At 41.2% G+C, this 21565-nt stretch overlaps 1 protein-coding gene across 1 annotated transcript in view; it reads right to left on the reverse strand.

Annotated features, from left to right (window-relative positions):
- Nucleotides 1-697: 697 nt before the first annotated feature.
- The window catches only part of MACROD2 (mono-ADP ribosylhydrolase 2), a 566743-nt gene continuing 545875 nt past the window's right edge, over nucleotides 698-21565 (reverse strand). The window contains exon 4 of the mRNA XM_044060148.1: nucleotides 698-882. Coding sequence (XP_043916083.1) covers nucleotides 698-882 — 185 coding nt within the window. The remainder of the gene's footprint in view (nucleotides 883-21565) is intronic.

Below are 21565 nucleotides of genomic sequence, written 5' to 3' on the forward strand. Positions count from 1 at the left end.
CATATCCTACAGCCCTCCACAGGTACCTGGCTTGCACAGCCAAAGGGAGATCTGCAATGGACTGTCTGTCGTGGTCATCCCTCAATTCCACAAGGGACATTGCCAGCAAGAAGCTCTGCCTCTCCTTCCCTAAAAAAACAGGAAGTGTTTTTCCAGGCCTCCACCTGAGAATTTACACTTGCATGTTCCTTGTGTGCTTGGTACTTTTCCCCCAGCAACAGAAGTGAACAGGCCATGCCCCTTTACATTCCTCCCTCCTTCCCTCCCTGGCTCCTCCAGTGCCACGGTTACTAATCAAATCCCAGTCACGTGGGTCACAGTAAGGGCACCAACTCTTAGTGCCATGGATCAAGGCACCTTTCCATGTTTCTTTTTTAAATAATGAACTGCCATTTAATGATTTACGGCTTGTTACTTTCCGCTACTAAATCAAAACTAAATTTTAAGTGCTAATACATGGTACACTAAATAAACACAAACATTACTTTACATTACAGTCCACTTAATACAATCACAATCTTACTAACACATTTTTACTGTTAAGATCCTTCCTCATTTAATCTTGTTTTCCTGCAGTAATGGAAACTTTTAGTCTTCACTCATTTCTTTAAATTTTCTGTCTGCTGCAATGCATATTTCTGTTTCTGTTCCATATTTCTTTTAAATATAGGAAAGACTTAAGTGGCAGTCTCTCAACTCATGCCATTAGTGTAGCTTCTGGCTGACTGCTTAGTGTTTCTCGTCTTGGCTTCTCTTGAGCAATTAGCTCACAAAGCTTAACTGTCTTGGTACTTCCCTCACCTCCTTCAACATCATTTCTTCTTCTGTATATGCTTTTAATCCTCCACAGTATTTTTTTTTTCTTGGAAAGTGGTGTAGTTCCTTTTCAATGGAAAGTATTACAGCTGGAAATGAACTTATTTCTTCATGCAGCTGGGAAATTATTCATAGGTTCTCAGGACGATACTAGGCTATTGGCCCAGAGGCCCTTATAAACCTAGCCAAGAATTTCACCCATGTTCTAAAAAAGTCAGCAGGGACACAGGTGAGATCCCAGGGGTGTATTTTCTGTTTCCCATAAAGTCATCCAGGTTACTCTTAAAAAGAGTTAGTGAGGAACTCTGCTTGACATGGAGAGAAAGTCTATTCCACAGATGAGGGAGTCTTTGGGACACAAATCTATTCCGCCAACAAGTTCTATTAATGTCACAGACCAGGCTGAGGCCTCGCATGTGCGTTGTGTGAGTGGAGTTTGACTTATAGATATGCAGCAACTCCATCAAAGCTGGGTCCGAAATGGCCTTGTATGTCAGACACAGGTCACATCCAAACCTTCTGTATGACAATGAGTAGAGGAACAGAGCTTTTAGCCTATATGTATAGGACAGATGGTTGAGACCCTGGATATTCCTAGTCAGGAACCTCTGTGGTCTCTCCACCTGCTGCATGTGCTTGTCAAGGTACATGTTGAAGGGGGCATTGTACTCGATAATGGGTCTGATAAGGGAGGAGTACAGGGATGTCATGGCCTCTCGTTCCTGGATGAAATACCCTTACTTATGAAGTAGGCAATACGGAAAGCCTTCCATACAATGAAGGCAATGTGGTGGTCAAATGTCAGGTTGCTATCAACCTGGGTGCCCAAGTCCCTCGCGACTGACTGCATGCTTAGTACACTGTTATTAATGTGATAATTAGTGGAGACTCCATGACGCATTTCTTGGCATTCAGTTTGAGGCCATGCTTCTGGCACCAGTCATTAGTATGGCTAAGGCTCTCTTGGTGGATGTTCACATCACTAACGGAATTTAAGACAACACCCGGCTTGCAGTCATCTGCAAACTTCGTCAGCCACACACCACTAGATTTGGCTTTTACCTCAAAAAAGTTCATCACAAACAAAGGCCCCAATAACGGTCCTTGGGGTACACCAGTTGTTACGGGTCTACTACTAGAGGTGGCTTCCCCTATTTTGACTGAGTGGGTTCTATCAGTGAGCCAGTTAGCTACCCATCTGATAACACAAGGGCTGATGCCTAACTGGGAGAGTTTATACATTATCCCTGCTTGGGGAATACTGTCGAAGGCTTAGGCTAGGTCAAGGTAGGTGGTGTGCGCAGTCTTCCCCTCGTCCATGGCTTTGGTGACTGTTTTAAAGAAGTTGACCAAGTTTAATAGGTATGATCTCCCTTTGACAAAAACCAAACTGTGTGGGGTCAAACGTTAGGATGATGGCAAGCCCTTATTTATAAGGTCCACGATAATGCATTCTATGGCCTTGCAGATCAGGCTAGTTAGGCTGATGGGCCTACAATTGCCTAGGTCAGTGGATGCTCGACCTTCAAGTAGAGGGATGACTGTGCCAGTGCTCAGGCTTTGGTTGAATAGGGTGCCTAATGGTGCTGAGAGCTCTTGCCTGAGTTCATGTGGGATGCAGCCAGGGATGTTGTCAGGTGGTCCCATGGAGACCATGTTTTTTGCCTTTGAGAGGGTATTAAAGACCTGTTCCCTGGTGATGAGAGGAGGGGGCAGGTGCTGGGACAGAGGGAGGAAGTTTTCACTGAACATGTCTGCCAGCAGGTTGGCTATATCTACAGCATTTGTGTATGTGGTGTTCTTGACCACCAGTTCAGAGCAGATTTGGGCATCACCTTTGAAATTGCGGACGTATGTGATGAAGTATTGTGACTGTCCTTAGTGGATGTGGTCAATTTGGACTCAAAGTTAGCCTTAGAAGATTTCACAAGTGACCTTATTTACTTTTTCAGACAAAGGCGAGATTGCTTCCAGCTTCGCACCTGCTCCTTCTTGGATCTTATATAATTTTCTGGTGTAGACTTGAACATTAGGGCTAGTTCCAACTGAAGGAATAATGGCTGTGAAGCTGCTTATACCTGCTCCCATGCTCCCAGGAGAATGCAGTCAGATTTAGAAAAGTTTATTTATTTGATTCTGGCGGGTGGGGGGGGCAGGGGAGATGGTGACTTCAAAAGTGATCACTTTAAGATCGTATCTTACTGAGGAGGATGACACACTGTAGGGATGCTACAGTGGCTACTCATGTTGGTTGGAACCAGGTCCAAAATATTTCACCTCTTGTGGGGGTGTCAACCAACTGATTCAATGCTCTGGCATTGATGAAGTCAAGGAATGTCTGGGCAATTGTGTTTGGGTTAGAATAGGTCTTCCACTTTATGGTTGGGTAGTTAAAGTCAGCCAGGATCAGGGTAGAGGGGCCGAATCTTGATGGGAGTCAAGTAAGTCCAGACAGGTGGAGTGGGCATCCTAGAACACAAAAAAGGAAAAAAACTAAGGGTAATGCTGCTCAATGCCAGAAGTCTAAATCTCAAAATAGGCCCTTCTCAGTATAGAGAACATCGATGTCTGTGCTGTGACAGAAACCTGGTTCAAGGCTCCTGAGAGCACCCCAAAATCCGGACAATACCAAGAAAGGAGGGGATTCATCAAGGACACCCACACCTCAAGACATGCATCGGAGACCATCCAGGTGCAATTAACCATAGGCAAGATTGCTCTGCAAATTGTAGCATGTTACAGGCCACCCTCACAAACTCAGGAACCTCACATGGCCTTCCTGAAAACACTAGAGATAAATGTATCACCAAACACCATCATACTAGGTGACTTAATATAGACTGGGAACACTACTCAAGCCCAAACACCCTAGCCCAAAAGTTCCTGGAATTCATAAACTCAAATGCCATGGAACAACTAGTCACCATCCCCACAAGAGGAGATAACATACTTGATCTCATCATCACGAACATGGGAGCACAATGTTCAACACTGTACCCTCACTGGTGAGATCAGACCACAAACTAATCTCGCTGGAGGTCACCTGAAATAAAAAGACCACAGTAAAGAACTTCAGCCAGCGGAAAACAGTACTGAATCACTTACAAATGCCTTCTACCAGCACCTGCAGGACTGCATGGATAAGGCAATCCCAAGCAAAACAAAGACTCTTTGTACCAACTGGTGGACCCCAGCCATAAACAAACTCTACAACAAAAGGAGGAAGCTACTACAAGATAGAGCAAAATCCTTAAAAGGTAAGACACCCTTGATCACTATAAGTAAAAAACTAAGAGCTCTCATAAAATCATCCAAAGCAAATTTCGAGAGAAAAATAGCTAAAGACTCAAAAGACAATCATAAGGCCTTCTTTAGCTATGTTAGAAACCTGGGAGGAAACTCCCAGATATGCTCAGAGCTAGTTCAAAATGATGTGAAGATTACTGATCCTACAGACATTGCCAACATACTGGCTGACAGGTTCAGTGCAAACTTCTCAAAGGAGAGATATCTATACCAAACGATTGCAGCCCCCAAACATCTCCAGCCCAAGTGAGAACTGCTCTCTCCAAAGCAAAAAACACAGCATCCATGGGACCTGATGGTGTCCCCGGCTGTGTGCTCCATGAACTCAATGAGGAATTAAACCCACAGCTAGGACAACTGTTTAATCAAAGTCTTACCTCTGGATACTGCAACTGTGGTACCACTTCACAATGCCTCCACCAAATTACCGCCCATTAGCTTGACAAGCCTTATCTGCAAAGCCATGGAGAGGATCATAATGGACCTCATAAATAAAGACATAGGGAATTTGCAGACTTTGGATCCAACCCAGTTTGGCTTTGTCAAAGGCAGATCATGCCTTTTAAACTTGGTTGACTTTTGAAACAGTCACCAAAGCCATTGATGAGGGAAAGGCAGTCCATACAGCCTACCTCGATCTGGCTAAGGGGTATCATTGAAAAACTCATCAGCTTAAATGTCAACCCATACATCACAAGATGGGTTGCAAACTGGCTGAGTGACAGAACCCACAGGGTCAGAGTTGCTGGCGCCATGTCAGACTCAAAGCCTGTCACAAGTGGTGTCCCACAGGGCTCAGTCCTGGGCCCACTCTTGTTTGGCATCTACTTTTCTGAAGTACAAGCAAACACAGGAGGGTTATGGCTGACAAAGTTTGCAGATGACTGCAAACGAAAACACATCTGACACAGATATCCTTCAGAAGGGTCTCACAGAAACGGATAACTGGTGCCAGAGCCATGGCCTAAAGTTGAATGCCAAAAAATGCATAGTCATACCCTTCGGGAAAAACAAGGTTACCCCTAGCTATCAAATAGGTGGCAATCCACTGAGCACAGAAGAAGTTATCAGGGACCTGGGGACCCAGGTTGATAGTAGTCTGTCATTCGACACCCATGCAGCTAAAGTAGTTAGGAAGACCTTCTACATTGCCCACCTTATCATGAAGGGATTCTCATCTAGATCAAGGGAGGTCATAGTCTCCCTTTACTCATCACTCATCAGACCAATGATTGAGTACAATGCCCCATTCGAATGTATCTGACCCGACACTTGCAGCAGCTGGAGAGGCCACAAAAGTTCCTCACCAAAAGGATAAAGGGTCTCAAAAATCTGTCCTATGCTGCCCGACTGAAAGAACTCCAGCTCTATTCACTCAGAGGTGACCTTTGCCTAACATACAAGGCCATGTCAAACCCAGATTTGATGAATATGCTTCACCTCAAAAATCTAGATCCATCAGAGCCACAAGGGCGGAGACTTAAACCTGGACACGGCTATTAATAGGACGTGTTGGAGGGATAGATTCATCACCCAAAGACTCCTATGCTGTGGAACAAAATCGTACATGTGAGGCAGAGCACTGGCCTTGTTCAAGAGAAATCTTGACCAATGGATGGGAGATCGCAGATATACCCCAGGGATTACCTCAGTGTCACTGGAGGCACAGCAAAATAATGGGTATAGTTCCCCATACTAAAGGGTTAATGGCCACAAAACGATGGGCTAGGCTTGTAAATGCCCTCGGGCAGATAGCCTAGTATGAACCTATGAACCTATGGTTGGGGATCTGCAGCTAGCTATGATTTGAATAGGTGTTTTGTCAACAGTTAACTGCACCCGGAGTGCCTCCTGTGCGTCACACTGTTTGACCAGCCTGGAGGTGTGTGTTTGATAAATACTGAAACTCCACCTCCTCTGGCTTTGTAGCCCTTCGTTTGGAGTATGAAAGTATGGTAGGATGAGTAACCTGATAAGGCTGGAGTGCTCTCCACAGCTTTGAGCCAGGTTTCAGTGACTGCACAAATGTCAGCATCTTCCAGTGTGAGGAATGCTTGTAAAGAGTGCAGTTTCATGTTAAGACACCTAGCGTTTAGCAGCGTGACCTTTAAATTTTGTTTAGAAGAATTTTTCACATTGGTAATTTTGTCCTTACAAAGACATGAATTACCCCCAAAGCTTTTTCACTTGACATAATTTACCCAGTATTTTTACATTCAACTATCACGTTTGAAGTGTTAAAAGAATGCATCTAGGATGAATTCTTTATTGTACATTCCTCGGGAAAGAGACACAAAGTGCCCCTTTCCAGGCAAAACCTCTCGCTAGAAAAGATCAATCCATCTTTGAGGAACTGTATCACAAAAAACAAGCAATTTTTCTCTTTTTTCTTCAGAAATGGCACAGTTGTGCAGCGGTAGTGTTGTCACCTCACAGCAAGAGGTTCTCTGGTTCGATTCTCAGCTGGAGTGCCTTCTGTGCAGAGTCTGCATGTCATCCCTGCATTCGTATGGGTTTCCTCCAGGTGCTCCACTTTCCTCTTATGTCACAAAGACATATATCTGGTGCTTTTCTCCCCGGACCTCCTCTGAAAATTGGCTTTGTTACAAGTCGGACTTTCCCGGTAAACAAATGTTAAATAAACAAACAGAATGCCTATAAACCTCAAATTGCATCTTCTGTGTCTGTCCTCCATTTGTATCAATTTCTCCTGGAAATTTTCTTGCTTCATTATTGCAGTTGCAATATTTCTTAGTGCTATTTATATTTAGTGCTAATGGCTGCATTGCAAATTGCCTAGAAGCATGTTCTCAATTTCTTCATTTTTTTTTTGCTGTTTGATTTAAACTAAAACAAAGAGTAAAAAAGGTCACACAGATAACAACTGGTTAAAAAACACAAAAAGAAAAACCTAGCAAAACAAAATCTTCCACTTGTTTTTCTTTTGGCTTTTCCCGGTTAGGGGTCGCCACAGTGGAACTCCGGTCCGCTAATGACTGGCAGTAGATTTTTTATGGGTGTCAGCTCATCGCCCAACCTTCAATGAAGGCACACCCATTCTACGCATGTCTTTCAAAAGCCACTCGACTGCAGGGAGGACATGCAGACTCCACAATGAAGGTGCTCCAACCGAGAATCAAACTGGAGAACCTCTTGCTGTGAGGCAACAACGCTACCGCTGCACCACCATGGCTTACACCTTCCACTGTTATACTTAAATATCACCATTTCACAATTGTACCTACTTTATCTTCCACAGCTCCTGCTTCCATAACTAGTTTGTAGTTTTTCCATTGCTGAATATTCTTATTATAATGTCACATGGCTCTACGGAGTAGCTATTACATGAACTTCCCTAACTTTTTTGGACTTTTTTCCCCTTTGCAAGGCATATAGCATTGTTCTTGCTTCTCTTACTTATGCAAATGTGCCCATTTCACTACTCTAACTTGTTAACTGTTTTGTTTTTGCAGTCTTAAGAGAACAAGCTAAGAAAAAAAAACTTCTTAGCTTCCAGGCATCATAGCAGAAATCCCCAACATTATACGCAACACTTTTATGAACCAGTTTAAAAATCACTATATACAAAGCCCAGGAACTGTTACCATTTTCTCAGTGCAACAACATACTCCACGTCTGTTGTCAGTTCATTTTTCTCCGGTGTTGCCAGACATGTTGGATATTGTTATTTACATGTATTAAATACATTTTAGCAGAGTGTTTGCTAAATTTCCATGCAGAAGCCCTATATATGCTCCGAAGAGCTACAGGGCAGTACTGATGGAGATATATATATATATATATATATATATATATATATATATATATATATATATAACACGTTTTAAACCCGCAGTGGTGGTGCTGCGGTAGCGTTGTCGCCTCACAGTAAGATGCTGTCCAGTTCAATTCTCAGCTAGAGCATCTTCTGCGTGGAGACATGCGTGAATGGGCGTACCTTCATTGAAGGTTGTGCGTCAGGCCTGGCAAGCCGGTAAGTAAAAATCAACTGCCAATCATTAGCGGACCGGAGTTCCGCTGTGGTGACCCCTAACCGGGAAAAGCCGAAAGAAACAAACAAACATATATATAAACACGTTTTAGTTGATACGTTTCTTTCTGCATTCATAATTTAGTCCTTCTTTATGGATTTTAGATGCAGTTTATGCTAAACATTTTAATGTGCTGTTGAAAAGTTCACCAACACTGGTGGCATAGGAGGAAAAAGCCAGGATGTAGTTTGATTAGTATCTTCTGCATGTCCATAATGGGAGGGAGGGCAAAGTAGGATTAGCAAATTACAGTCCCTCAAAGGCAGGTTGACAGTGAAGTGGGCATCCTGGGGTGGGCTTCTGGCTCACTCAGCCAACACATGGTGGTAGCCGTGGTGATACAGGTAAACTCATTCTTCTACCCAGGGCAAAGGTTAGAAGCTTATATAAACACTGTCCTTGCCAGGATGCCACTGAGAGCATAAACTCACAGATAACTGTCTCTCTTGATGGCTGTCTTTCTAGTGGATTAAGGACACCCCCTCTCTACAGAATGAATGGGGCTTAGTGTGATAGAGAAGGCCTGAAGGTTTTCAGGCAGAAAGGGAAGAAGCACCTTGGAAAAAATATTATCTTCAAAAGTGACTTACTACCACATACTATGGGGACAGAGCAGAACCGTGCCTGCAAAAGCAGGTACAGTTAAGATGCATGGGGGGATTGCAATGTTTTGCATTATATTTTTTTCATTCATTTTCTAATGAGACGTGAGGTGCATCACTCAGCTAAGTGACTATAACCGCTGGTTGTGTACATTTCTATGTATATCTGTATATGTGCCTGTCTGTGCAGAGTATGAGCGTGCATATGCATATAGATAATAATTACTTAAATAACTTCTATTTTGGACGTAAAATACTTCCTCCAGCAACAACTACATATTCTAAAGCAAGTTTGAAACTTTAGGTGGAGGAACTGTTCAGCATCAATAAATAACATAAGCAAGTACACAGTAATAAAAACAAAACAAATACAAAACAATTTAATAGATAACCCATTCTATAAATGCCCTCCACTGTGGGTGTTATCAAGGAATTAACACTCTTCCAGGGGTGGTAAGGACTTCAAAACCTCTGGGTGTGTGTTAATTTCCTGATAAAGCCCACCCTAACTGGGCATTATTAATTGCTTAGTACAAAATCTCCTCCCAATATCTGACAAACAGCATGAGCAAGAAAGCGAAACTCAAATGCATTACTTTATCTCACACCAATTCAACACTATGACAATAACTTAACATACAGCTCTAGTTAAGTCTACGCATAACAAGGCCAGCAGTTAGAAATAAGTGGCATTATTTTCAACAAAGTAGCATGTTAACTCTCAATACTACTGCTACTAAGGAAAGCATAATTTATTTTAGTTTAACATCCTTCCTACTAGAAATCCATTTTTTCTTGCGTACTTTGCCCCTGCTGTCAGTCATCAGCCTCCTCCTGGTCAATCAGCACATTAATTCCTCATCAATGGAATAAGTTCAGTGGGGAAAGACCACTTTTTTGGTTTTGCCATCATGTCCCTATGCACACTTGGCTACACATAAGGGAAAAGTATGTGCAATGAACTGACCATGATGGACAATTCTCTCAGTTGCAAATGAAGTTTCCGTCTAGCAAACAGACTCTAACCCCAAAGCTTGGGAGGTAGCCTCCCTTGTCTCCAGCAGGGAGAATACACCTTCTCAGTGCACTCACGAGTGCACAACCCCCACCCCAAAAATGAGCAGGCGATGTTCCTTCACTCCTATCCTTCCCCAAGTCCTCCAGTGCAGAAGCTGTAAATCAACTGCAAGTCCCTTGGGCTTCAGTCACAGCTCCATCCCACTGTGTTGGAGAGCCAAGCTACTGACTAACTCGGTTTTTATAATGCATTAGCCAAGAATCTGCCATTACTAGCGAATAATTTATCCCTTGGGTTTGCTGAACTGAAAGATTAATTCCTATAAAGGTGGTAAGTTCCTTGTCCTGGTAAGAACTGTGTATGACCCACGTTCTGGTGGTTAGGATTATTGGGTGTTTCAGAAGGGTACCTGAAGATATATCAAAATGGTAAGCTTTTAGATGGTGTTAAACTCTGGCCAAAGTCTGAAATAGTCACAAGGGCACTAGTTTGGTATATGTTGTACCTACTCCTGTATTGTGTGTTCGACTAATCTATTCTGAGAGTGGGGCACAACTAATTATTTATGATTTTTTACTTGGGAGATTTCCCCTTCTGGCGTGCCTATTTAAATCTCCTCATAGTAACAGTTTTAAATATGTAGAATTTTACTGTAGGGGGAAAGAGTTGGTAGACTATAATAGATACTTGCTTGATAATTACTAGGATTATTTAAACTGCTGGGATCGCACCTAGCATCCTTCACAGACAGCATGTAATTTGCATTTTTAGACAACAAAATTGCATTTGAGCAACACTCTTGCCATTTAGGGATAAGACATAAGGTGCTTAATTTTCACTTTTTTTAATTCTAAGATGTCTACACTGAAGACTGGCTAGGTAAATCAGATGAGATCACAACAAGGAATTTAACTGTGGTTAACAAATCAGGCCCTGTTTTGTCTTTCACCTGGGCACAGATGGTATGGAAACTGTATGTGCAGCTTTACTGATGCACCTCGCGTATCAATGAAAATACTCTTGCTCCACATAAATGCTTGCAATTATAGTGCAACACTTAAACAATGTAAAGCTAGTTTCTCCGAAAAACAGCTAGCATAAAATCATTTTAATATATGTGCTTCATATAGTAATATTGTGAAATGGGGTGGTAATGTGAACTCGGGTTTAAAGTTGAACTAAGAATTACGCTGCACCATCTGTTACAAAGTGAAGTGATTACAAGAAAGACAGTTATTCAAATCAGACACATCTTAAGAAGACACTCTAAAATGCAATTAAATGGCATGATGTATTAACTGACTTGAGTTATATGACTGCCATGGGCACTGGAAAGGACAGGTTTGGAGGGGGAAGAAATCTGATGTAATATTGGACCCTGTTGATGATGTTAGAATGACATGTGGCAGATAGATTGGGGACCTGTGCTGTTCTACTGCCAAGATGCACTTGCAGTAGTCCTGTGAGGAGGCACAGCTTCCTGGGGAATGCATGTGCTGAAGCATGCACATCTTGCTGCTAGAAGGTGGTCACTATAGGACTATCACATTAGCAAATGCACACATCAAGTTACCAAAAGGCAGGAAGGTAGACCCAATCACAAAGCCCCCAGTGGTGTACACAATGACAGTCACCATCAGTCAGCTCTCAACCCAGAGGAAGGAGGAATGAATGAGCCTAAAAGGTCACAAGTCATTTAATGGCTTACAGCCAAGTGGGAGTACACAATGTATTGATCACAAAAACAGGTGTACCAATCTTGGTTTATGCTTTGAAGGTTATCTTCAAGTAAATTGTTAAACTGAACTAAACACGTGTTTTGTTATAATGTAATATGAATTTTGCTTTGCAAGATGAAAATAAACATAACTTATTACAACTCTAAACAAAGCAAATCTCTAACCTTTCTATCTAGTTCTGTGGGGGAAACATCAACTAACACACTGCTGAAATTAGTAATGCAAGCTACAACTGTCGCATCAACTGAAGATTCAAAATGCAGAGCAGTTCAAGAAAGTATAAGCTAGGTGGCTCTGTTAATAAGCTTCAAATAACAGAGATCCTTCTTCAGATGGAAGCTCGATTTCCACAGTCTTACCTTACATGTAGCGAGATCCAGCCACAGGGTTTGCACCCCCGAAGAAACTCATGAAGTTAGAGAACACTATCTCATTAACAATGGCCAATTATGTAAATCAAGATATTGCAAAGTGGTGGAATTACCATATCATCTTAACGTGGCCATCCCCAGATGATCATTAAAATGGTATGCTGGAATTTCAAATCACACTGGCTTTTCATTCTCAAAGCCACTTCAACACAAAAAGAAATGTACTTGAAAAGCAGAATTTGTCTTTAAAAAACAGAACTGATACAACTGATAAAAATGCTAGCACTCTCCACTAATTCAGTTTCTCATGATGACTTTCAAACTATGAAGTCAGTCATACACAACTCTTGGCTGCTACTCAGGTTGACAATTATGCACAGTTTATGGAAGGTAAAAGAATAACAGTATTTAACAAGAAAGCACAATTAATCTGAGAAGCCATACATCCTAACATTAGCCCTCAGCAATAAATTAAATAACCTTGGTGAGGGAGAACACTAAGATGCAAATATGCTTTTAAATGGATATTCTCCATTAAGGAGGATATTCAGCCGAAATGAATAAGAAATGATGAAAAAACTTTAAAAGAATATTGCATAATTAGAAAGTATCTCCAGTTTTCATCTGTCCATTCTATTCAGCCAGATAGGTGATAATTAAAAGCAGACATACAACCTTAAATCACACTTTATGATTTAAACATGTTCCAATAATTAATGTCTTTATTCATCAAAATTAATTTAAATTCTAACCTTCTCAAATGCAGCCTTAACAAGGTTATTAGCCTGTGGCTACTTCATTAACTGAATCATAATTTAAGATAGCTAATAAGTACTTGAATCTTCCATGCACAAATTCTAACATCTAGTATATGTTAAAACAATTTCAGCGTTCACTCTTCTATACAAGGGGTAAATAAAAGGTGGTTGTCCAACCTGAAAATAGTCACCTAGCTGTTTGTAGGTAAGATCTGAAAATACAAAGATAAATTACTTAAGAAAGGCCATCTGAAATAAATTTGTAGCCCACTATCCTCATCCATAATACTAAATTGCCTAAGATATATTTAAGCAATAATCTGTGGCTGTGAGTGGGTATATCAGGATTTACCCAAGGTTGGCATGGTATGAACACAAGGGTGAAGCCAGAGTGATTAAGCAAAGCCACCTGTAGGTAAATCCTGATGTACCCACACATAGGTGGGGATTACTGTTATTATGTAACATTACTTAAGAAATTTGCTTACCTTTCTTAAATACTGTGTTTGTATAATGATGCTTTAGTTTCCTTCAATGTCGTCTTCTCTTTGCTGACTTACTGCACATGAAAATCGTGTCCCCACACTTGTACAATACACTAGTACAAGACAAGATACTCAATGGAAAAAGGAGCTTCTCCATTGCGTTTTTTTTTTTTTAAGAAATTTTTATGAGAGACATCAGAAAATATAAAGAAAATCAGGTGTGTTTCTGTTCCTTTAGTTTTGTAAAACATAAAAGATTTTTTCTCATTTGGGTGCTTCTTCAGTACAGAATGCTGTTATCAGACATATACTAATATAAAAAGTCTGTCCTCTCAGTGGTATTTGACAGGCAGGATTTTTTTCTAATGGTATATGTCACTGTACAACCACAGCATGCTGGATGGGCTGTCCATTTAGAGTGCTTGTTTTTGAATACTAATAATCTTTTATTGTATAATTACTCTTTCCTCACATCAAGCTATATAACCAAGTAAGACTGTTTACCAAACAACAATAGCTTAAGCCATATACTTCAATATATTACATACATCTGCTTGCACACCTGGTGAAAAATTTCAAGAAAATATTGCAAATAATCTGTAAAAGAAAGTGAATATAAAGCATGAACATCACAAGTGTTAGAGACCTGGAAAATTCACAAGCCACAACAATTTTTTCAATGTCTCTGACATACCTAAAATGAAATCTTTAGAACATAAACAAACAAGTTTCTACAAACATATAAAAATCCATAACTAAATTAATCTTCACAATTTAAAGCAAGATGGACCTTCATGGTTTCTCAACATCTGCCTTTTTGGACACAACATTCCAACAACTGCTGGTGCTGCTTAACAACAAACCAACTCCAGTATAAGAAACTGGGGGTTATATCCCAAACCTGCAAAGGATTTTTGGTGCAATTTAAGAGTTCCGTTGTTAGCATATTCAAAAGAGAAGGCATAAGACCACCTCCATGGTACAAAGTAATGTTTTGAGTGCAGCCATTTAAACCAGGTTTGATTAGTGGACTTGGGGCTGGAACAGCTGGCCAAGGAGGAATGGAAGTTAACTGCTAAATACTGATTCACCCATCCTGGGGGAGAAGATTTTTGAAAGTCCTGCTGTGGGGGCTTCTCCTAACAGATGGTCCCATAGTAGCTGAGAAACAGGAACATGGCAGGCACTGCATTTCCAAGGAGTGCTTGCAGTAATTCAAGGAAGGGCAGGCAGTAGCACTCATCCTTATTTCCTAGCCTGATACCAAGATCTGTAAAGCACACATGAGCCAGGTGTGGGAGGGGTATATTACATATTCAAAATCTTACAGAACTGCGAAAGAGAAATGGCCTCACAAAGGATTAAACCGGTCTTCCCAACAGGTCATCTTAAGCATAAAGGGCTCTATTTCTGTGCTTTCTCACAACACTGGCCTTGGTCTGGGACTGCAATTTGGGCAATCAGGCTCAGGAGGTTATTTCTGGGATGTGGCCAATGATCAGGGCATAGTGATGTCAAAGATATGACTAAGTATATATTTTTCAGCTGGAAACAAACTGAATGAACTCTAAAACCCAGTAACCTTTACCAGCTATCCACTACCTGCATGTCAGGTTACATGAATACCTCCATTTTTTTAAAGCAACAGTGTACCAAAGTGGTAAAATGTGGAAAACTGTTAAAGGAAAACCAGTTCTTCTGCCTGGGCTGATGCAGCAGATAGACAAAATACAAATAATGTGAAAAAGTAATATACAGGACATGCAATTGTTCACAGTGCAGTAGGAATAAACTGTAAAGTGCAAATGTAAAAGAACTGTAACCAGTAACCAACATGAATACTAAATAGCAGGGTTAATTATGTCACTTCCTGTACCCAAATGCATTATCTCATGTAGTCAGATTATTTTAAAACTCTTTTGTTAAGATTCAAATTTTGAAAAACAGCTGAAGTAAAATATTACAGAACCTTTAAACGGGAAAATGATTTGGAAAAAACGCACTCGGTATCCCCATGGCTGACTCATCTCAAGACATCCTTCCAGTAATAAATGAACTCTGGGATTTCAATCAGTGTTGTTCAGCTGTGCCTGGATGTGGCAACTTCAAGACTACCCACTCTTCAGATTTCATTTCTGTCTTGTTTTCAGTTATCTTATAGAAATTGTATGTAGTAGTAGTGCACCTAAACCTGCACAACATCCTGGCCATCTACAGCTGTCCCACTCCTTAGCTAAACAGTGGAACTCTCTCTCCCCAAACACCTGCACAACCTACCTAACCATAGAAATTTCAAATCTCAGCTACTCATCTTTCTTCCAAATGGGAATGGCCTTGCCACCCTCCAACTTAACCCCCCCATTCCACCTTGCACTGACTCATCCAACTACCTCTACTATTACTTCATCCCACCCAAAACAATCCCTCCCCTACTAAAAACTAATTTTCTCTCTAATATCTATTGTACTATACTCTCCAATCTCAAATATACTATTACGATCTCAATGCATAATATTTTCCCAACCTAATAATGGCTAGTAGCTATATATTTTGAAATGTTAAACCTACAACTGAGTTTATAACAAAAATATTCACTTTATGTAAATGTTGAAATTTCTGTATCGAATTATGTCATTTCATTTTTTGTAACACTGTGACAAGCCAATTGCAAATATCATGGAGCTTATCTGTAAATGTTTAATTAGCTGTATGAACTGTCGTTTTGTAACATGTGAAATGTAACTTGCAATTATTGTGAAGCTTTTCTCCCCAGGCCTCCAATGAAAACGGGCTCTTCTTGGCCCAGTGGACTTCCCTGGTAAAACTTAAATAAATAAATAAATAGTAGTCTTTAAGTTTTCATCAACTCTAATATGCAACTATAGTTAGCTAAAACAGAGTTTTCCTAATGCAATCTGTCTGCTGAAAAGCTGTCCTGTATTTTGCTGAGTAATGGCTTAAACTTTCTGTGCACTTAACCCTCAAACTCAACTTATTTTCAGGAAAGAAAGTTTTACTCGACGCTTAAAAACTTGCTTTTTGCCATTACTTGACAGAATGGTACTGCTATATATATGCTGGTGCAAGGATTACAGGCATTTATCTCAGAGATATGGTTACCACCTGTCCCTTCTTAAGAGGGACAGTCCCTCTTCGGACAATTGTGTCCTGCGAGGAAAAAAAACAAAACAAAAAAAAAAATAGCAAATGTCCTGAGATTTTAGGACAAAAAAAATATTTCCTAGGTTTTCTTTAATAGGTGCATAAAACAGTTATTTTGTTATCTGTAACACCTACATGTTATATGAAATAACATAAGCAACTCAAACGCTACAAGAACAAGCTTTTATTTGGCAAAAAGCAAAGTTCTTTACTTTGCACAGGCTGTGGATATATTTTGTCCTGCAAAATCTCACATTTCTACAAATAAATGTCCCATTTTGGGCTTTTGAAAAGGTGGCAACCCAACTCGGAGATAGTAAAAGACTACTCAACAAAACTACGAGAAATTTTTAAATTTCAGATGGCACAATTCTAACAGTGGTACAGCAGCTAGTAATTTTATTGAACAAGACTGAGGTTGCTGATAGCAGTTAACTACTGTGGAAAGATTAAAACAGTTGTATGACTGAAAGGTATTCCTAACTCCTCCTGTAAAGTGTGTGTGTGTGTGTGTGTGTGTGTGTGTGTGTGTGTGTGTGTGTGTGTGTGTGTGTGTGTGTGCGTGCGTGTGTGTGCGTGTGTGTGTGTGTGTGTGTGTGTGTGTGTGTGTGTGTGTGTGTGTGTGTGTGTGTGTGTGTGTGTGCGCGTGTGTGTGTGTAGTAGCTTATTCAAGTAGATAACCCAGCACTGTAAGACACTGAGCTGAAAGTGAAGTGAGGAAGGGTCTGAGAGGTCAGTATTCATAATTCTGCAAATGTTACTGCAAACCTTACTTAATGGGTAGGTTTTTTTTTACCAGTAATATGCACCATAACTGCAGATGCCCTTAGGTGGATCCATTTTCCATGGATTTTTAAGGCAGCCTAATGACAAACACCCTGTGTATGTAATAAAATACTAGGTGACAGAAATCTTAACAGCCTTAAAGGAAAACTTTACCCTAGAACTACTGTTTTTTTTTCATTCCATCTTTGTTTCCTGACCTATTTTAACACCCCAAAATCACTCTACACCTCCAGACTGGTTTACCAACATGATGCACTGGAATTACTCCAGGTTCAACTGACAGTTGGCAAAACACCCATCCAAGTTACAGCCAGCTATAGACCCCCCCACCATGTCTCAGGACCCCCACACCTCCAACTGGACCTACTTGACTCCACCAAGGTACCCCATAACACCCTGATGCTTTGTGACTTCAACTACCCCACCATAGACTGGGTGAACTATTCCTGCACTAATGTACTCAGGCAAAGATTCCTTGACTTCATCACTTCTAATGCACTAGATCAGCTGGTCTTATCCCCCACAAGGGGAGATAACATAATGGACTTGGTTCTCACCAACATGGACGATCACTGCACCACTCCCATAGTATGTTCTTCCCTGGTGAGATCAGATCATCGGTCTGTCTCATTCAAAGTTTCTATCCCACCCAACCCCTCCCCAGCCATAACCAGGCTAAAAAAACTTCTCAAAAGCGGACTACAACCTCCTAAGGGAGGGTATCAGCAGCTTCACACCACCACCCCCTTCAGATGATGCAGACAACTATGCTGAACAGTACGCCAGTGCAGCATACAAGCACCTGTACAACTGCATGGACTCAGCCATACCCAACAGAACAAAACATCTGCTCCTCAAGGAAACACAAATATGTTTGTTGAACATCCTCTATCAATAAGGCTTTACAACAAAAGGAAGAAACTGTTGCCCAAGGGTAAAAAGGAACAAATTCCAAATTGGAAAAACTCCCTCCTCTCCTTCAACTAGCAAATTAAATCACTAGTGAAAATCTCCAAAGCCAATTATGAATTGAAACTAGCCTCCAAAACAAAGGGAAACCACAAGTCCTTCTTCAGCTACATTAGGAACCTACTTGGCAAAGGCCAAGTTTGTTCTGAACTAGTACTTAATGGTACCACTTACACTAATCCTGCGGACTTAGCCAACCTGCTGGCTGAACTTCACCCCCTTATCGCCCCTCTAAAGGCCCAGTCGATATCCCGGATACTCGTTCAACACCTCACACCTCTGTAGATCAAGTGTTAAAGGCCCTATCCAAGGCAAAGAACACAGCTTCCGTGGGACCCGTCAGTAGCTGTATTCTGCACCAGGAGCACCCTATTCGACCACAACATAGCTACAGACTTCATTCCAGCAGAGTGGAAAACTGCCATTGTCATCACTTTGCACAAAGGTGCATTACTGACCCAGGTAACTATCACCCCATCAGCTTGACAAGTCTATTCTGTTAAGTCATGGAGTATATTATTATGGATCTCAAACAAGGACATAGGCAATCTCCAAGCAGTCGACCCCACCCAATTCGGATTTGTCAGGGGCAGATCTTGCCTATTGAACCTAGATGACTTCTTTGTGACTGTCACCAAGGCCCTGAATGAGGGAAAGTCAGTACATACAGCTTACCTTGACCTGGCCAAGGCCTTTGACACAATCCCTAACTCGGGCATCATCAAAAAGCTAACACAACTTGGTGTCAATCCCTATCTAGTCAGATGGGTGGCCAACTGGCTCAGAGATAGTACCCACAAGGTCAAAACAGGCGCTGCCACCTCATACAGTAGAGATTTGTCACTAGTGGTGTTCTCCAGGGATCTGTCCTGTGACTCCTACTATTTGGCATATACTTCTCAGAGGTTCAGGCAAAGACAAAGGGTTTGTGGTTGACCACGTTTGCAGAGAAATGTAAGTTGGGTGCCATCACTGACTCCCTAATTGATGTTAACTTACTGCAAGAGGGTCTCACACCTACAAATGACTGGAGCCAAAGTCATGGCCTTAAGTTAAATGCAAAAAAATGTATCATCATACCATTCAGCAAAAACACGGCCCCTACTGATTACCACATCAATGGCAACCTCCTCAGCAGACAACCTGTGGTGAGAGACCTGGGTACTCAGGTTGACAACAATCTCACATTCGACCATCATGTAGCAGCAATGGTCAGAAAAGCCTTTTACTTGGTTCATCTCATAAGTAAAGGGATTGCATCCATTAAAAAGGAGGTCATTACCTCTCTGTACTTCTTCCTTATTAGACCTATAATTGAGTATAATGCCCTGTTTGGTATGTACCTCTCCACACACCTGCACCAACTGGAAAGGCCACAGACATACCTCACAAAGAGAATCCATGGCCTCCAACACCTATCCTATGCAGACAGGCTTAAATCACTATCACTCTACTTGATATCATACAGATTGCTCAGAGGTGATCTGTGTCTCGCCTAAAAGGCAATGTCAGACCCTGCCCTATTGGAGGTGCTCCATATCCTTAAGTTTAGCTCCTCACGCATTATCCGTTCGATAGGCATAAATCTAATATGCGACATCAGCAAAACCTGCTGGAGAGACAGGTTTGTTTCCCGGAGGCTGCCCTGTCTCTGGAATAGACTTCCCATACATGCCAAACAGAGCACCTCACTGACCCTCTTCAAACGCAACCTTGATGATGGGATGGATGGGAAACCATAAATTTGTCCCAGGGGTTCCACCTTTGTTCCTCACTGACAGAGGTGACAGGTGCTGACTGAGATTTATTTTTTTGGGATAAACTCTTGGCTAGGCTTGTAAGGGCGCCAAGGCCATTAGACTAGTAATCTCCTATGATGCCAAGTGTTTTACTTGTAATTTTAGCCTGTTTTCCACAACATAGCTACAAATGGGGCTTGATGTATCAATGTGATCTTGTTCTCCTTCAACCCTTTCTCCTTCCCATAATGCTTTGTACGACTCATGCCAGACATAAGGAACTTACTTTGAATTCCCATGCCATTGGCATATAATGGGATTTATGTGAGTCACTGTTATTTTCTTTACCTTCTGTAAAATGACTGCTTCTTTTCTGTCTCTAATCACCCTCATTTATGTTTGGCTCAGACCTTTGTTTTACACTATACAGAGAAGTTATCCAGCTACAGCCAGAAAACTAACTAAATTACAGGCCTTTGTTCAGGGTTTTCATTTATAGTCTAAGAGGAATTGATTCTGCAAGGGTCTCTTGTTGCAGTGACAGTTTTAACACCTCTGCAGTAGTGTGAGGGGAGTCACAATTCATCTTGAACTACAAAAGAAAACACAGAACAAAGGCCTGCAATTTAGTTTTTTTCTGGTTGTAGCTGGATAACTTCCAAGTATAGTGTAAAACAAGCCAAACTGAGCCAAACATAAATGAGGGTGATTAGAGACAGAAAATAAGCAGTCCTTTTACAGAAGGTAAAGAAAACAACAGTGACCCTCACAAATCCCACTATATGTCAATGGCATGGGAATTCAAAGTTACTTCCTTATGTCTGGCATGAGTCATACAAAGCATTATGGGAAAGAGAAAGGGCTGAGGGAGAACAAGATCACATTGATACATCAAGCCCCATTGGTAGCCACATTGTGGAAAACAGGCTAAAATTACAAATAAAGCACTTGGAGTGATTTTGAGGTGTTAAAATAGGTCAGGAAACAAAGATAGAGTGAAAAAAAAACAGATTTTTTTAGTTTTAGGGTGGAGTTTTCCTTTAAGTTTTCAAGCACCCTAAACTCTTAAGCCATATAGTACAAGGTCATTTATCAGCACTGCATGGTTAAAACAATCAAATGCTTCAAACTGGTGCATAATATATATATATATATATATATATATATATATATATATATATATATATATATAAATATAAAGCACTGCTGGTCATCAGAGATCTGGGGACCCAGGTTGACAGTAGCCATCACTTATTAGACCTATGATTGAGTACAATGCCTGCTCGAATGTATCTGACCAGACACCTGCTGCAGCTTGAAAGGCCCCAAAAGTTCCTCACCAAAAGGATAAAGGGTCTCAAAATATGTCTTATGCTGCCCGACTGAAAGAACTCCAGCTCTATTCAGTCCTCAGAGGTGACCTGTGCCTGACATATAAGGCCATGTCAAACCCAGATTTGATGAATATGCTTCACCTCAAAAATCTAGATCCCTCAGAACCACAAGGGCGGAGACTTAAACCTTGACACGGTTATAAATAGAACGTGCTGGAGGGACAGATTCATCACCCAGAGACTCCTATGCTGTGGAACAAATCTGGTCTTGTTCAAGAGGAATCTTGACCAATGGATGGGGTGCGGATATACCCCAGGGATTCACTGCTTGACAGAGGCACAGCAAAATGATAGGCATAGTTTTTATTCAAACTAAAGGGTGGCGAAAGCCACATAACTGGGCAGATAGCCTAGTATGAACCTATGAA

The sequence above is a fragment of the Protopterus annectens genome, chromosome 1.part2 (genome assembly GCF_019279795.1).
Source record: "Protopterus annectens isolate FY-2018-M chromosome 1.part2, PAN1.0, whole genome shotgun sequence".
Taxonomy (NCBI): Eukaryota; Metazoa; Chordata; order Ceratodontiformes; family Protopteridae; genus Protopterus; species Protopterus annectens.